A 16,802-nucleotide genomic window follows, 5' to 3' on the forward strand; every position below is an offset into this window, starting at 1 on the left:
AAGAAAAGAAGGAAGGAAGGAAATGACTTCCATTTCATCATTAACCTCACTCAGTTTTTTCAATGAGTTCTGAATTCCAACTCCTACACATGATAAACTTGGCCACTATTATGTAAACACTGATGTGTCAGAAGGTTTCAATGTGAACCAGATAAACTTCCCAGGTCCCTTCTACCTCTAAGATTCTATATTTTTAGATGGGTGACCTGGTGTACCAAAACAGTCTGCTTAAATCTACCCACTCAGTTAATGAGGCAAGAATGACTTTCCCAGACCCCTTCTTCCTAATTACACAAGAAGTTTCACCTGGGGATACTTCTTCTTGTCCTCAACAAAACTCCAAATTTATGTATTCGTTTGTTTTTCTGTTTATGTCCTATCATTATTTATAAAAATGAAAGATTTTGGAGATTGGGGTGAAATAAGAGCAGGAAGAAAAAGTAATACCATCAGTAATATTAAAAACACAAATATGCACATGTTTGGTTTCTATCTTAGCTGGAGCTGGGCCACAAATTTGGTTGCAAATTCCTAATAGTCAAAGCAGAGAGGGAAACAGGAGGTAGGAGATTAATAATTCCTATAAAATAATTTGGGCCAGTTTTTCTTAGGAAGACCAGTATTTCCATTTGCTTAGAGCTATATCCTAGTGGTATGCTGGAGCAGGCTTCCACTGATGCATGAGAGCCGACGGTTAAATATCAAGGATTTTTGCCAAGTTGGTTGTTAAACCGTTGGTAGTGTGAAATGTGCCATGGTGGGAGTATCCAACAAATACTACAAATTAGGGCATTTTTTTTCTTTGGTTTTGTTTGTTTGTTTGTTTGTTTTGCCTTTGGAGAGTTAGTTTACCAACACACCACTGCATGCTCCAGTGGTCCTTGTAAGGGGCCACTTAGCAAGGCCAGCGTTGCTACAATTGGGAGGGAGAAAGGCTTAGTTGAGTGCTGCAGAAACATCCCCTGGGAGAAGTCAGAATATATCCTCAAGACCAGACTGGAGTATGCATCAGCAGTCACCTACCTCACCTCAGTCCTTCCTTCTTTCCAGTACCACTGTCTGGGATCTCAGACCTGGGCCTACAAAAAAACACGCCATGGCCAGAGAGGGGCAGGCATAGTTCTCCATTCAAAAAAATGCATCCAGAGCCTGGGAGCGGCTCCGATGAAGGATTATTATGCTTTCCATTAGGTCAGCACTTCCCAAGCCTGTGTCTCCCAGCTTTGTAACAAGTGTCCCTGGAGCAAGAGGGGGCAGGTGGAAGCGTTCCATGCTGAAATAAATTTGGAAACGAGTAGGTTACTATTGAGCAGTTCTCTTTACTGCAGGACTTCTCAGAGCCTTTGGGAGGAGACCGTGCCTTTCTGGCACAGAGTGCACATCAATTCCCACACTTACTTTACCCTAGAACAGTTTGTAATGGCACATCTCGGGACACCAGATGGAATACACCACCTGGGTCGTCAGCGCTCATTGGTGATTTTTGAAAGGCAACACCAAGACATTATTCCACAGAAATATTTCTTTCCTGTAGGGCTGGAAGCCCTGGCATTTTTCTTTATGACAGCATGAATTGAATGTCTTTGCTTTCCACCTGAACCATTTCATTAAGCCTGTGGGTATCCACACATCCATCAGCAGAGCTTACTTAAGGGAAACGTTTCAGGACAAGACATTTCTTAATTTGTGACTTCTGTCGCCAGGAACTCACTGGTCCCCTCAAAGCCCAAAGCCAGCATACATTTCAGCTCACACGGTTCTAGAGCAGAAAATATGCATTTCTTGTTATTTTTTAACCTTGAATTTTCACCCCACCTCAACTCCCATTCTATTTAGTTTTCTGTCTTTTACTTTCTTCTTGAGATAGTTTCATAAACTCCTAAGATGGTTTATCGTGCTGTCACTCCACACATGCAGTCGTTCACTTAACAATCATTTAGGATACCCCTCTGCTTTCCAGGCCACAAATGGGATAGACCAGGGCCTGTCATCAAGTAGTTCATAGTCCAGCATTCATGAATATTGGTTTTCCTCTCCTCCTTATCTTCTTTATGTGCTTTGTCTCGGCTCCTTCTCCCTACTTCGCCGGGTGCCCCATGATGTCCCCCCTCACCCTCATTCATCCTTTCTCCTCCCTTCCCTGATAGTTTTTTCCAAGGACTAACAGGAACCCAGCTCAGCTGGTTTTTATCACGCTCCTGTCCTTGCATTTTTCCGACTCAATTAAGCCATTACCAGGGCTAAATGAGGCATGGACTCTCCAAAAGTCACACCTGTTGTCAGGGAGATGGAGGGTAAGAACCTGTGCAGCTGGCGGCAGACGACAAGCAGGGCTAGAGGGAGGCAGCCGAGTGTGACCAGCAGTTTTTGTTCCCCCAGTGCTGAAAGAGGGCCCTCATTTTAAAACAAGATGCCCCTTGCTTTAATACAGAAGGAATGAAGTCTGACATAAAACGGATGGTCACATTGATGATGACAGATATGATATCCCTAATTTTTTGGCAAATGTACACCAGGTGCGTATAAAAACCCACATTGTGGATGTGTGCTCCGCAAGAGGTAAAGAAAGCTGTAACCAGAGCCAGGTACACGGGGTTTGGTCAAACTTTCTCAGGGTTTTCCCTTTCCACCCTCATTAAAACATACCCACTTCACCTTTCTGCAAAACTAGCTTCTCACCTTACTGTTGGTATTCTTTATGATCAGTATGACAAAAGAGGGAAAGAGTACAATCAACCAGAGACAAATCAGTGTACTTCCCCTATGAAGAGAAGTGATCGCTAGTGGAAATCAATTTTGGTTTCATAACCACCTCTTTTTCCAGGCAACCCAGAATTTTTATTTCTGCCGTCCAGGGATTGAGAAATCGTAACACTTGAACTTGCCGTGTCTGTAATTAATGAGTGGTTTTATATTCCAAAGGTCTATGCCTCAGTTTTCTCTAGTTGAGATGTGGGCAAAAATCATTCTGCCCTAGAATTATACCATTTCCAAAAGTGTTAAAGCCCAGGGTTGGTTTTACTTTGATGAAGATTGAAATGTGCATGGTTGACTCCTAACCTTGCCTTGCTATCCTCTGTTAATTTGTCCTTTACTCCGGAACTTGTATGAGCCATCCCAACTTGTTCAAGAGATATTTTTTGAGCATCCATTCAATGCCAGGTTCCTCATTCGATGCTAGGAATGCCACTGTGATCGTGATGAATCCCTGCCCTTAGGAACTTTCGGTCATGTGGGGTGATCCCTTCCCTGTTCTGTCCTAGAATTGTCCCACCAGCCCCTGGTTTTTACTGGTCATGCTTCATGCACGCATTCATTCATTCATTCATTCATTCAGCAAATACTTGTGGAGCATCTACTAAGTTCCAGGCACCATGCTTTGTGCCAGGCTACAAAATGAGGCACCACCCTCTAGAAGCTTCCGGTGCCCCCTGGAATTAATTCTCTCTCCTGGCAGCCACCAGAAAGAACATCACTCTTCCCTCCGTGCTCCCTCAACACGTAGTTCATGCCTCTACCTAGCATTTGCATCACTGTAATTATAAGTCATCTTCCTGTCTCCTTTTAAACCAGGAGCAACTTGAAGGCAACAATCTCAACTTTCTTTCCTGAGTGCCTTGCACTCCCTCGTGTCTACCACATAGAGGAGCTCAATAAATGTTTTTTGAATAAATAATTGTATGAGTTTACAAAAATCACAAACCTGTGGAACTATAGACCCCTCTGTCCTGATCTCCAATTCCACATCTCTTGGGTGAGGAACTCAGTGATCAATAATCTGTCAGTACTGAAATGCTCCTCATGATTTCAAGGACCTTCTAAACATAAAACCAGCTGGTCCATGACTCATTTCTTCTTCCAAATAAATCTGTCATTGAGATAAAGAACAAATAAAGCTTTAGCTTGTGTTTGCAATACTATTTTTTTTCAGGAGGGCAAACATAATTATATGTGATTTAAATGAAATAAACTTATAGTAAGGAGAACAAATGAGTTTATTTGTGACTCATGGATAGATACGGTTAATATAGCTACAATAAGAAAAAATATAACAATAGTGGCTTAAACAAGTGAGAAGCATTTTTTCTGTCATATAAAAATCCAGGCACAGTCTGGTATTGAGGTTCTGCTCCATGAAATCCTCAGCTCCTGGCACCCTCATTCCCTAGGATATGGCTCCTGGTTCAAGATGGGTTCTAGCTGTGACATTCACCTCCATGCAGCAGAATAGAGGAATGGGGGGGATGAAGAGACAAAAGACAAACACCAACTCTCTCTTAAACCAAGTTTCCTGGGAGCGGCCACAGGGCGCTTCAACTTACATCCCATTGGCCAAAACTTAGTCATATGACTACACATAGTTATAAAGGAAGTTGGGGAAAGTACTCTTTTTATTTTGAACAACCACTTATCCAGCTAAAAATTATTTTACTGTGGCATAAAAGGAGTACAGATATGAGGGATACAATTAGAAGTCTGCCGTAGATACTAAAACTGAAGTGTTAGTGATTATTCAAGAACTTTTGTATTCTAATAATTGCAGGCTGAAAAGACAATGGCGAACTCCAACTCTTAATCCACTCTGCTACCATCACGCTTGGTACCACTCTAATTGTCCATATCTAGGTGGTGGGAGAAGTAAGGGAGAAAGAAAAGAAAGCTTTTGCAACAAGAAATTTGGGGGTGAGGGTGATGCAATGGCAACAGGAATGAAAAGGGGAAGGCAGAGTGAAGAGAGGTGGGAGAATCAACAGAACAAAGTGAATGGATATAGGAGGAAAGGGAGAGGGAGGATTTAGCATGATTCTCAGCTTTGAAAGCAAATTAGACCCTGGTAATTGAACTAAAAAGGGTGGTTTGGAAACTACATTAGACTGGTGGAGTTAACTACTGCAAATTGACATGAAATCTCTCCTTCATCTGTTATTTCTTGCCATGAATTTTCTCTTGAATAGACTAATGAAGTTAATAAACTTCTCCAAGTAGTTAATCTTTCACAGGAAAAATTTAACAGGTCTTTGTGACTTACCCTAGCCAATTATAATGTTCCCTCTCCTAATTTAGTGCACTATATGGGACTCTTTAAAATTCTGAGTTCTTGAGGCATTCTTAATTCAAGTGCCAGAATTTCTCACTTGAGTAAGTTGACTATTTGGAGAATCTATTACCTCAACTAGAAAGTAAAGTTGGTATTGCCCTTTATATAGTTGTAAAGTTTAAATACATTGGATGTGTAAAGGACCTGACATCATGAGTGGTTCAATAAGTACTAGTTTCTGCCTCCTTCCAAAATACTTTCTTTTTTACACATTCATTCAACAAACATTTATTCAGCAGTTACTATTTCAGATACTGTGCTAAGTGCTGGGAGCAAAGTTGAATTTAATCATTGAAAACAAAGTTACAAGACTTTTTTTTTCACTTCTGAATGTTGAGGTAAATTGTGATCCTCTACACCAGGGTATCTGCGCCCGGGTGGGGAATTCTGAAGACAGGGACTGTGCATGTGTTTGTTACCTTATATTCCCAGGCCTTAGCACATATACTTACTAAATGAATGACTGAATATCTGACCAAGGTCCAAGGAATGAAGCCAAAAGCAGGACTGGAATCAGAGAACTAGGATGATTGTGGAAGTTCAGACATTATTGGAGGCAATTTCATGAATATTGAATGTCTGCAGGGGTGTTCCTTCCATATGGGGCTCAGTACCCTCTTCTAGAAGGCTGTTGGAGATCCTAAGGGAAAAGGGGGAGCTTAGGCTCTGAAATCAAATATCTGCACATCTAATTATAGTAAAGTGTGATGAATCTTCCAAGAAAGGAACTCCAAGTTCCAAGATGTAAAAGGCTATCACAGGTGGACCTGCCTGGTCTGAGTGTTCAGGGAAGGCCTCCTTGAAGAGTCCTGTACATTGCTGACTGCACAACTGAGGAGTTAGCATGAGTGGAGAACCAGCCTATATGCCACTCCCCACGCAGGAGGTATGGCTTGGCCCAAGGCTGTGCTGCCCCAGAAGAGTGCTTTTCTCCACTCACACAAAGGCTCCACAATTCTCCAAGCCATGCCCCCAAAGTTATGGACATCTGAAAGCTCAAAGATAAGCAGATGTTTTCCAGACAAAGTTTAGGCCAGAGGGACCAATAGGGGAGCAGTCTGGGGAATTTAAAAGTCGCCTGGTATATTTGAGGAACTGAAGAAAGTTCACTATGGCTGGAGTGTGGAGTTCAAAGTGAAGACTAGCAAGAGTAAAGCTGGAAAGGTATTCATTACAGCTGGCATTTTCTATGAGTTTACTAGTTACACTGTGCTAGTGGATCTCCATGCATTATTTTATTGAGATCACAAGAGGTTAAGTGACTTGCCCAGAGTCATATGTTAGGAAATCGTAGAACTATGATTCAAAGCCAGGATTAATTCCAGAGCCTGTGCTCCAAACAGCTTGTTCCATGGCATACAAAGATTTGCAAAGTGAACTGACTGCAAAGGGACAAAACTGGAGGAAAGAGCACCAGTTAAGAAATAGTTGCAGAAATCCAGATAAGAAATGTTGGTGGGCTTAAGATGGCCTTGAAAATGGGAAGGAGTTGATGGATTCCAGAGAGATTTAGGAAATAGAATCTACAGGAGTTGGTGGTGGTTTGAATATGAAGGGCATTCATGAAGAAAGGGAGGAGGCAAGGATGATTTCTTATTTTGTGTCTTTGTGAACGGCATGCCATTTGCTGAGGTAGAAAATGGTGAAGGAGGAACAAGTTAGGGAGAAAGTGAGTTTAGAGCCTGTCGAGTTGGAAGCACCTATGGGACATCCAAGTGGAGATGTCCAGTTGATGGTTTGATGCTTGGGTCTGAAACCCAGGAGAAGCTGTATTGTCAGCTGACATCAGTATGTCCTTGGTAATTGACCCACAGAGTGAGTGAGAAGAGTGGAGAGTGAGAAGAGCAGAGAGTTCCTACTAAAACAATCATGCTAAGCCAAAGGGCGTTTTCTTAGATCCAGCTGTTGAGCTTTGTAGAACATGACCCGACTTTTGATTTGTCCTTTTCAAGAGCTATTCTTCAAAGGTTTATGGAGTGTCATATTATAAACTGCAGCCAGAAACCTGTGATGAGGAGGCTCAAAAAGCGGGCCTATCGTAATAAATAATGAATAAGTGGCCTTTTGCCATGCTTTTTTGTGGTTTAAAATCAGATTTACACTTAATTATGACTCATTTTGTATTTTCTATAAGAACATAGGTGCTGAGTAAAGTATCATTAACATTATTATTATACAAGGAATTGTTACTACTATACCAGTTCCATGCATTATTTACACAGAAGAAGGAATGAGTTAAATCCAGCGGCAACATCAGTGGAGGCCTGAGCTGATCAATGGCCTCTTTAAAATGTGGCCGTCATAACTGAACACAGTCCTTCTCCCATATGAGCAATGAAAGTTTCCTGTATGTTCCATGAAGTGCTATGAAAATGAGACTCTAAGCCAGCCTTCTCCACCTGCTACCCTCAGCCTCTCCAAATAGAAATTCTGAACCACCTCTGTTGCAGTCATCGTAACAAGATGGTAAATCCCGAAATAAAGAGGCCATTGATTGAAATCAGCTTAGTTGAATTCATTTTGTCTCTCTTTTCTTTTAGAAAGCACCACAGACAGTCTCTACATGATGTGGCTTCGAAAGACTCAAGGACCATCCACCTTACTAGTCTGCCATGGAGAAGGCAGAAATGGAAATTCAAACACCACGACTTCCAGTCTGTTATTAACCTCTCTGTAGACATGTGCCCCCACCACAGGGAGTGAACAGCACCAAGGAGGAACGTTCTTGGGGCCCCCGAACTTCCAGCACTCCTCTCTCTCTCCCTAAAAGCAAAGCAGAACTATGGCACTTTATAGCTGCTGTTTCATCCTCTTGGCATTTACCTGGCTCACCTCTGCCTATGGGCCCGACCAGCGAGCCCAGAAGAAAGGGGACATTATCCTCGGGGGGCTCTTTCCTATTCATTTTGGAGTAGCAGCCAAAGATCAAGATCTAAAGTCAAGACCAGAGTCTGTGGAATGTATCAGGTAAGGTAAAGAGCCAAGCCAAAGAGTCTCTTCTCTTCTGGGTGCTTGGATGGTTGGAGAACAGCTGTACCTAACCCCAAATAACTTTTTGTTTTCAAACTTGGTTCTCTCTTTTCAAAAATAGTGATTGATAATCATGCTGAGGCTTGTTATCCCCAACTCCCACCACCATTTTTTAAGGAAATTTTTCCAAAAGTAAAATGTCAATGATACTGAGTAGAAAAATCCATAGCCTGTTGGAGCATGTGCCTGGTAACTGAGTCATCATCGTTCACCAGGAAACAGTCTTGCTTAATGGAACACTAAGTACCTAGAAGGAAATTAATTGTAGGTCTTTCAAACCTGAGTAGTGATATTTCCCACTGACTGTAAATGCCCCAACAATCGGTAATAGCTGAGTGTTGGCTGCCTCACTCTTATTTGTTTTTGAAGGATTTGGAGTTGAAAGAAACCGCAGTGGTTGTCATGACCCAGGCATCTTCAAAATACCCATAGTATTTTTAGAACTACTCCCATTAAAAAGTCTTTCTTATAAAAACCCGAAATCCCCCTGCTAACAGAGAATATATCTAACACAGATGGAGAAGCACGGAATCCATCTTATTCGACTGGACCCTTTTTGGCCATTTAATGACAGCTAATATATCTCGTTGAATAATTTTTTTTTTCCAGGCCAAATAGTCTCAGTTTTTAAACAATTACTCCATGACATGATTTCCAGACCACTCACCATTCTGGTTGCCCTCCATCTGATGCTCCCTAATTTATCATGACTCTTAGAATGTGGCATCTAAAACAATTCCTTCAAATAGAATCTGATTTCTGCAGAGTACAGTGGGATGCATATCACCTCCCTTAATCCAGAGACCATTATTGTCCCCCAAATTTTGACCCATCTTCTAAGTGAGAATAGCACATTCTCTTTGAAATTTGCGACTTCCAAAAGTGATCCAGCACTTTTCCTTGGTCTTCCTGATAGCTGGAAAATGAAAATAAAAACTAGGACTGTTCCAACAAAACTGGATTTCTGTTTATGTTCTAATGAGAGCTCACAAATTTGATAAAATGTTCCCAATAACGCAGAAAAACTAAGTGCAGAATTCCACGATGTTGATTACATCTTCCGCATAGCCCTTGTGGACAAATATCCTCTTTGTTGTACTTTGCTGGACAGAGTTGTGCATGTGCCACGTATACAGCTAAGATCAAGCAAGAAGCTTGACCTTAAATAAGATATATTTTTAATTATATTAAACAAAGACAGCAAAATCAGTTTAGCAGCATAGATATTTTATGTAATCAAAAATTCTGTAATATCTCTTAATAACTTTGTAGGTTTAAAACAAATAATTAAATAACACATAAAGAAAATGACTAAGAGTAAACATCACATTGAAAGTGTGACTTAGATCGGGACCTTTAGGAACCTAAACGATGCGGTGGAGTAAAACAGATTGTATTTCTCACCCCCTGTCACTGAGTTCAAGTGGTGCAACCTGCGCTATGAAGAGAAAGAACCTGCGGAGTTGTTCTGGGCACTGATACCTTGATTCCGCTCATTTAACAAGCCCTCACTCTGAGCCAAGTCTTAGGAGAGTGAAAATTATGGCACGGACCCTATTTCTCTTTGTTAATATGCTTGTTTTTTTATTTAAAACAATGCTTTTTGAAAAGCAATCTATGCTCATTTTTTTAAAAATAGAAAGTGTCAATAAACCAAAAGCAAGCACACAATTTTAAAACTCATATTGCACCACCCAGAAATAACCACTGTTTGTGAACAGCCTTTCTATGCATAATATATTTCTGCTTGTTTACAAAGTTGACATCACTCATTTCCCTTTCCAATTTGATCTCCAGGAATGTCATGGTCTAAATTTATGACTTTGAAAATCTGAGATTATTCTTAGGCTCCCACATATTAAAATCATAATCTATTTATATTTTCCCTGGTCCTTTTTCTTTTTAAATCGCTGTATTACTTTTACTAAAGTACCTTACATCAGCAACGTCAAGTTCTTTGCTGGATAAGGCAGATACAAATTATTCATTCTGTTACTATTAACAGTCTTCATCATTATCGCTCCTGAACGCTGTGTGAGGCAGCATACTGAAAATTTTGCATAATTATCTCACGTTCGCAGCCACCCTATGAGGTAGATCTTATCCCCCTTTACGGAGAGGACTTTGAGTCTCAAAGAACACAACATCATGAAACCAAAAAGTAACAGACGCATGATTCCAGCCCAGCTATGCCCAGTCTTTACTCTAACGGGGAGGTAACCAGAAAGCCTCCCATTTTCTTCCATATCTTTTTTCTTCTAGGTATAATTTCCGGGGCTTTCGCTGGTTACAAGCTATGATATTTGCCATAGAGGAAATAAACAGCAGCCCGGCCCTTCTTCCCAACATGACACTGGGATACAGAATATTCGACACCTGCAACACCGTTTCCAAAGCCTTGGAGGCCACCCTGAGTTTTGTGGCCCAGAACAAAATTGATTCTTTGAACCTTGATGAGTTCTGCAATTGTTCACAGTATATCCCTTCTACTATCGCTGTGGTGGGAGCAACTGGCTCGGGCATTTCCACAGCGGTGGCAAACCTGCTGGGACTCTTCTACATTCCCCAGGTACCCAGGCCTTCTTAGGTGGGGCAGTGTGGGCAGGGGGCAGGAGAAGCTGGTTCGGAAGACGGCCAGGCTCTGTGTCCACACAGTTTGCTCTTTTCCTATCTCTGGCTTTCCACGGGCACAAAAGATCTTTTCATTAGTTGAGGCACTGGATCATAACCATTTGAGATTTCTGAGACCCCAGTGTCAACATCAACTGACCTTCACAACTCTCCCAAAATTCATTTAAACATACTTTATATAAAACTTTGTATATACCTTTTATTTATTTTTATACCTTGTATAAAACTTTGTCTTTTTTCCCCCAAAGTGCTCAGTTCTTTATTTTCCAATCCATTCTTTTAGCAAATGACCATTCACTGCCTTTACTAAAAGGAATGAGACCATATGATGTAAATCCAGCCTTTCAAACCCCAAATATGTCCCTCATCCTGTTCCATTAAAAGTCTCTGCCTCCCTACCCTCTCATTGAAAATTTAGCTCAGAGGGAGGCAGAGCCTATTTTCTCACAAAACAGGAACTTCATCACTATGTTGCACATTCTAGTAATGGAAAACATTCTACTTCACTCAACAAATATTTCTGGAGTGTATATGAAGAAGCAGTCTCCACCCGGCAGGAATTCAGCCAAGGTGGGGACATGTCTGCATTTCCAAATGCTAAGAATTCACTGAAACAAGTGCTTTAATAAACATTTGTTCAAATTTGCATATTTTTTGCATGAAAAAAAAGACAGCAAACTCTAAATGCCATTTTATAACCTGATTCCACCCCCTTTAACACTATAGAGCAAACCCTTTTTCATGTTAATATTTATAGATCTATGACATCATTTTATAATACTGAAAAATTGGAAACAACCTAAATGTCCGTGGATGGGAGAATCAGCTCAATTGTGATACATCCCTTATGTCAATTTTTAAATTAAATTATAAATCACACTTTAAATTTATTTTTTGATGTCTAATATTTAGAATTTATAAAGTACCCTTGATAAATTCACATTTCTATGTTGCAAGGTCTTTTTTTCCTTGCTAATAGCCATTATTCTTTTATACACATGTGACAACTGAGAAAGCCTTGTCACCATTTCCCGAATCCTTACTTCAGGGAATTAAAGGTGTTTCCCATGGGGAAGCCCTGGCTCTGTAAGTTTTCTGCTAAAATGATCTAACAAAGCCCATATCAGTGAATGTGTTGGGCAAGATGCAAATATTAATCTTTTAAATTTGGCATATAGTGCGATATTATTTTAAATACACAGTACACTAGGTTGTCATTACCCCATGGCCAACAGACATAAGATATAATTGTCATCAAGTATAAAGAAAGAACATGTAGGGGAAGGTTTTAATGTTTTGTGGTTTGGATGAAAGATTAGGTTAAGTTGAATTTAAATTATAAAAGTGATGAGATCACTATAATGATTACTGTAATTATACCTACAGCAATGGTTCTCTGCCATGGCTGCATGTTGGAACTATTTGGGGAGACTGAAAAATACTGGTGCCTGGGTTTTACACCCCAGTCCTGGTTTCATTGATATGAGATGCAGCTTGGGCACTGGGAGTTTTGAAAGCTCCCAAGGCAATTCCAATGTGCAGCAGAGTTGGGAACCACTACTCTGCCAGCTGGAGTCAGACACCCAGTGTTATTTTTTATGCCACTCATGCCACCAAGTGGATGGAACAAGCAGACCAGCTAAAACGAGTTGTGGTTAAAACAGTTCTCTGAATCATTCATGAAATTCTCCCCTCTTACAATAAAAAAATTTTGTGTGTTTTTAAGGGTTTTTTTTTTGGGGGGGGGGTTGTATATGAAGTGGTGTTTATCCTCAAACTTGACAAATATTATAAATGCACTCTTTAAGAGAAACATATCCATGAAGATTTTTTTGTTTTGTTTTTTTAATTTCTATTCCTTTAAAATCCTTTTTTGGCCTAGTTTTCAAAGATCAAGAAGTAAGCAGTAATGGATGGATTTACAAAATGCCCAAGTAGGTTTTCCATTTGCAAAAATCTGATTCAGGAGTCTGTTGTTTGGGTCTGCAAATAGAGGTCTCTAAAAAGCAATAACATCTCAACAAATTATTTAATCTAACTACCAATCTCATGAACTTCCATAGTAGAGCAAGAAGATCTTTCTTTCCTGATCAAAGAAAAAAAATGTCAATTTCACATTATAACTTCCAAAATCAAAGCTCTTGTTAGAAAAAGTTCTTTCATAGACCAATGCCTTTTATGTTTTTGATGTAGAAACTATTCATTGATAAGAAGGAATGTATTGAAATAATTCATTTTAAAACACTGAACACAGAAAATTGTTTCAATTAATAAGAAGTATTAAAAAGGCATTCCCCCAAATTTCTTCACCTTGGTTTTCTTAAGAATTTTTAAATCTCTGTAGAAAACTGGAGAACAAGAGATATTAAACACTCCTTTATTACCTAGAAGGAATTCCATTAAGTATAAAAATGCTTTGTTCTTCAGAAGAAATGGTCCAACAGCCTTGAGCTTCCTCACGGGTGAGCCAGGACACACAGGTGTACTACAGATGGGCCAAAACCTGCCAAGATATTGATCCCTTCAAGGTCTGAGATGTATAGGTGGGGCTGAGGCTGGTCAGAGCGCACACACACACACACACACACACACACACACACACACACCAGGTTGGTCAGCCTCCTCCATCAGCCCCATCTTCTCTGTTAGCCACAATGTGAAAAAAAAGTTGGGAAGCTCTGCACTAACAAATGCTTTACATGATATTTGGATACTTCAGGCAATGATATTTCACCATCAACAGTAAAGATTTCTTTCCTTGGTGGCCCACACCCATGCTCAAATGTAGAACTGGCTATGTCTTAGAAAGTGGAAATACATCTAGGCAGCTTCTCCAGGGTTCCTTTTCAGCCCCTTTGGGTTTTGAAGACTCACATCAAAAGCCTGTCAAGAGACTTCAGCCATCACTTGAAATTGAACAGAAGGTAGGGCTCTCGATGGTGATTGAACCAACCCACTGAGAAGCCAGGAGAGCAAAGGATATTTTCTTGTCTGTATTTAATGATGTACATCATTGTTATTGTGGTACAGAGGAATTGAGCCTAGTGAACCTAATGGCTAATTGAGCCTAAATAATAAACACATCTTAGGAATGACTGCAATTGAGTGTACTTATCTATAGTACTGTGGGTGGGAGAGGGGAAGCAAGGGGAAGGAAGACAGTGAATAGCTGGAGACTAGAAACAGACAGGAAGAGAAAAACTCAGCAGACTAGGAAAGGGGGCTCCTCTGAAGACCTTAGGTTCATAACCCACAGGATTCCTATCCAAAGTGAGTCATGGATGGAGTGTTCATCACAGTAAAGGGGAAGCTACAATGTTCACATCAGAACATGGACCCAGCAGGCAGAAGATATGTACGTGGGTATATTGTAACCAATGAATCAGTACAGAGAAGTTAGGAGAAAGTATGGAGCAGTGCATAAAGACTCTCCTTGAAAGGACAAATAGATCCTACTGTTGGGTTGACTCTAAGGACAGATCCATTTTTGAAGGTAGCATTGTGAAGACCCACCCATTGGGAATTAGAATGCTCCCCAATAGACTGACAGGTGTTTGGGAGTTCACACCGGAGAGGAACAGATTCTGGTTGTCTTCATTCACCCTTCATCCTGTCTGCAGTAAACAACATGTTTGAAAAATTAGATTAATGAATGTTCAACAAACCACCGCCACACAGCCTTGAGGCTCACGCGGCGCCTCACTCACTCATTCATTCTGTGTTCTGTGTCCGGTGTTCTTTCCAGGTCAGCTATGCCTCCTCCAGCAGACTCCTCAGCAACAAGAATCAGTTCAAGTCCTTCCTCCGTACCATCCCCAATGATGAACACCAGGCCACTGCCATGGCAGACATTATCGAGTACTTCCGCTGGAACTGGGTGGGCACAATTGCAGCTGATGATGACTATGGCCGGCCAGGGATTGAGAAGTTCCGAGAGGAAGCTGAGGAGAGGGACATCTGCATTGACTTCAGCGAACTCATCTCCCAGTACTCTGACGAGGAAGAGATCCAGCAGGTGGTAGAGGTAATCCAGAATTCCACAGCCAAAGTCATCGTCGTTTTCTCCAGTGGCCCAGACCTTGAGCCCCTCATCAAGGAGATCGTTCGGCGCAATATCACTGGCAGGATCTGGCTGGCCAGCGAGGCCTGGGCCAGCTCTTCCTTGATTGCCATGCCCGAGTACTTCCATGTGGTTGGAGGCACCATTGGATTTGCCCTGAAGGCTGGGCAGATCCCAGGTTTCCGGGAATTCTTGCAGAAAGTCCATCCAAGGAAGTCTGTCCACAATGGTTTTGCCAAGGAGTTTTGGGAAGAAACATTTAATTGCCACCTCCAAGAAGGTGCTAAAGGACCTTTACCCATGGACACCTTCCTGAGAGGTCAAGAAGACAGTGGTAGCAGGATAAGCAACAGTTCCACTGCCTTCAGACCTCTCTGTACAGGAGATGAGAATATCAGCAGTATCGAGACCCCTTACATGGATTATACACACTTACGGATATCCTACAATGTCTACTTAGCAGTCTACTCCATTGCTCATGCCCTGCAAGATATATATACCTGCTTACCTGGGAGAGGGCTCTTCACGAATGGTTCCTGTGCGGACATCAAGAAGGTTGAGGCTTGGCAGGTACATTCTTCACTTAGATAGCAGTTCTCTTTGTAATAAAGCAGAGTTGGGCTGATCCAGGCAAGACAGATAAAATGGTTACTTCAAAAAGACAATATCTAAAAAAGGTCACTAAATGTAGCTTTGGATTCAAATTGCCTATTCAAACATCTGAGCAACTGCCTTCTGAACAATTGATAGTAATTTATTTTGATCATCTATTTAAAACCTTGCCTCAACTGTTCTTTAGTTCAGTGGTTCAGAATATCTAGACTGTGGCCCCTAAAAGTTTGTAATACCCTGGAACAGATTCAGTACTGAGTGCAGGATGTTTTTCTAATGCTAAGTTAAAGATATTGTTCCTTTGTGAGTAACAAGTATTTGTTAAGGACCTATTACGTTCCACATGCTAGGGGCATAAAACTAGTGTTACTGTGTTTAGCCACCACTTCTGCCATTATATTATTCACAATATAATGTGCTGGACCACCTGAAAGGCCAACTAAGCTTAGGACACAAGCAAATCAAGGGAACAGAAAAAACTCACCTTAAAAGGATTTGATATTGGATATTTCAAAAAGAAGTAGTTACAATAGAAAATAATCAGAACTTAAGTGGAATTCCAACATTCATTATACTTTAGTCTTATTTTGTATTTTTGAATTACTCATAGGAGAGACATCATCATTTTTTTCGTTCCATAGAATTCCCAAAGATAAAAGTCTGAACTGACTTACATCGTACATAGCTATTCATGTCTTACATATATAATCTTGATTTCTTTATTTTTTTTAATTTTGTTTAAGTATAGTTGGTATACAGTATTATATTATTTCCAGTGTACAATATAGTGTTTAAACATTTGTATATCTTACAATGTGATCACCACACTGAGTCTAGTAATCATCTGTCACCATACAAATGTATCACAATACTATTGACTATATTCTCCTTCACCTTTTCACACATCCCCCCCTTTCCTCCCCTCTGGCAACTATCAGTTTGATCTCTGTTCCTTGAATCTGTTTTTGTTGTGTGTTTTTTGTTTGTTTGCCTTTTTTTTTCAGATTCCACATATAAGTGAAATAATACGGTATTAGTCTTTTTCTGTCCAACTTATTTCACTTAGCATAGTACCCTCTAGGTCCATCTATGTTGTTCCAAATGGCAAGATTCCATTCTTTTTTATCACTGAGTAATATTCCATTGTGTATGTGTGTGTGTGTGTGTGTGTATATATATATATATATATATATATATATATATATATATATATGAACATATGTACCTATAGCACATCTTTTTATCTGAAGAAAATGAAAACACTAATTTGAAAAGGTATCCGCTAAAAGATAACCCCTATGTTAATTGTATCATTTTTTTACAATAGCCAAGATATGGAAGCAAGCTAGGTGTCCACTGATAGAAGAATGT

At 40.4% G+C, this 16,802-nt stretch overlaps 1 protein-coding gene across 3 annotated transcripts in view; it reads left to right on the top strand.

The window, feature by feature from the left end:
* The window catches only part of CASR (calcium sensing receptor), a 71,320-nt gene that overhangs the window by 36,933 nt on the left and 17,585 nt on the right, over nt 1-16,802 (top strand). For 2 of the 3 annotated variants that reach the window (XM_033129401.1, XM_033129410.1), the window contains exons 2-4: nt 7,639-8,065; nt 10,391-10,697; nt 14,505-15,389. In XM_033129401.1, the coding sequence (XP_032985292.1) occupies nt 7,881-8,065; nt 10,391-10,697; nt 14,505-15,389 (1,377 nt within the window). In that variant the 5' untranslated portion in view covers nt 7,639-7,880. Of the gene's footprint in view, nt 1-7,502; nt 8,066-10,390; nt 10,698-14,504; nt 15,390-16,802 lie in introns of those variants that run through there. The other variant, XM_033129417.1, reaches the window with a different exon arrangement.

The sequence above is a fragment of the Rhinolophus ferrumequinum genome, chromosome 2 (assembly GCF_004115265.2).
Source record: "Rhinolophus ferrumequinum isolate MPI-CBG mRhiFer1 chromosome 2, mRhiFer1_v1.p, whole genome shotgun sequence".
Lineage (NCBI taxonomy): Eukaryota > Metazoa > Chordata > Mammalia > Chiroptera > Rhinolophidae > Rhinolophus > Rhinolophus ferrumequinum.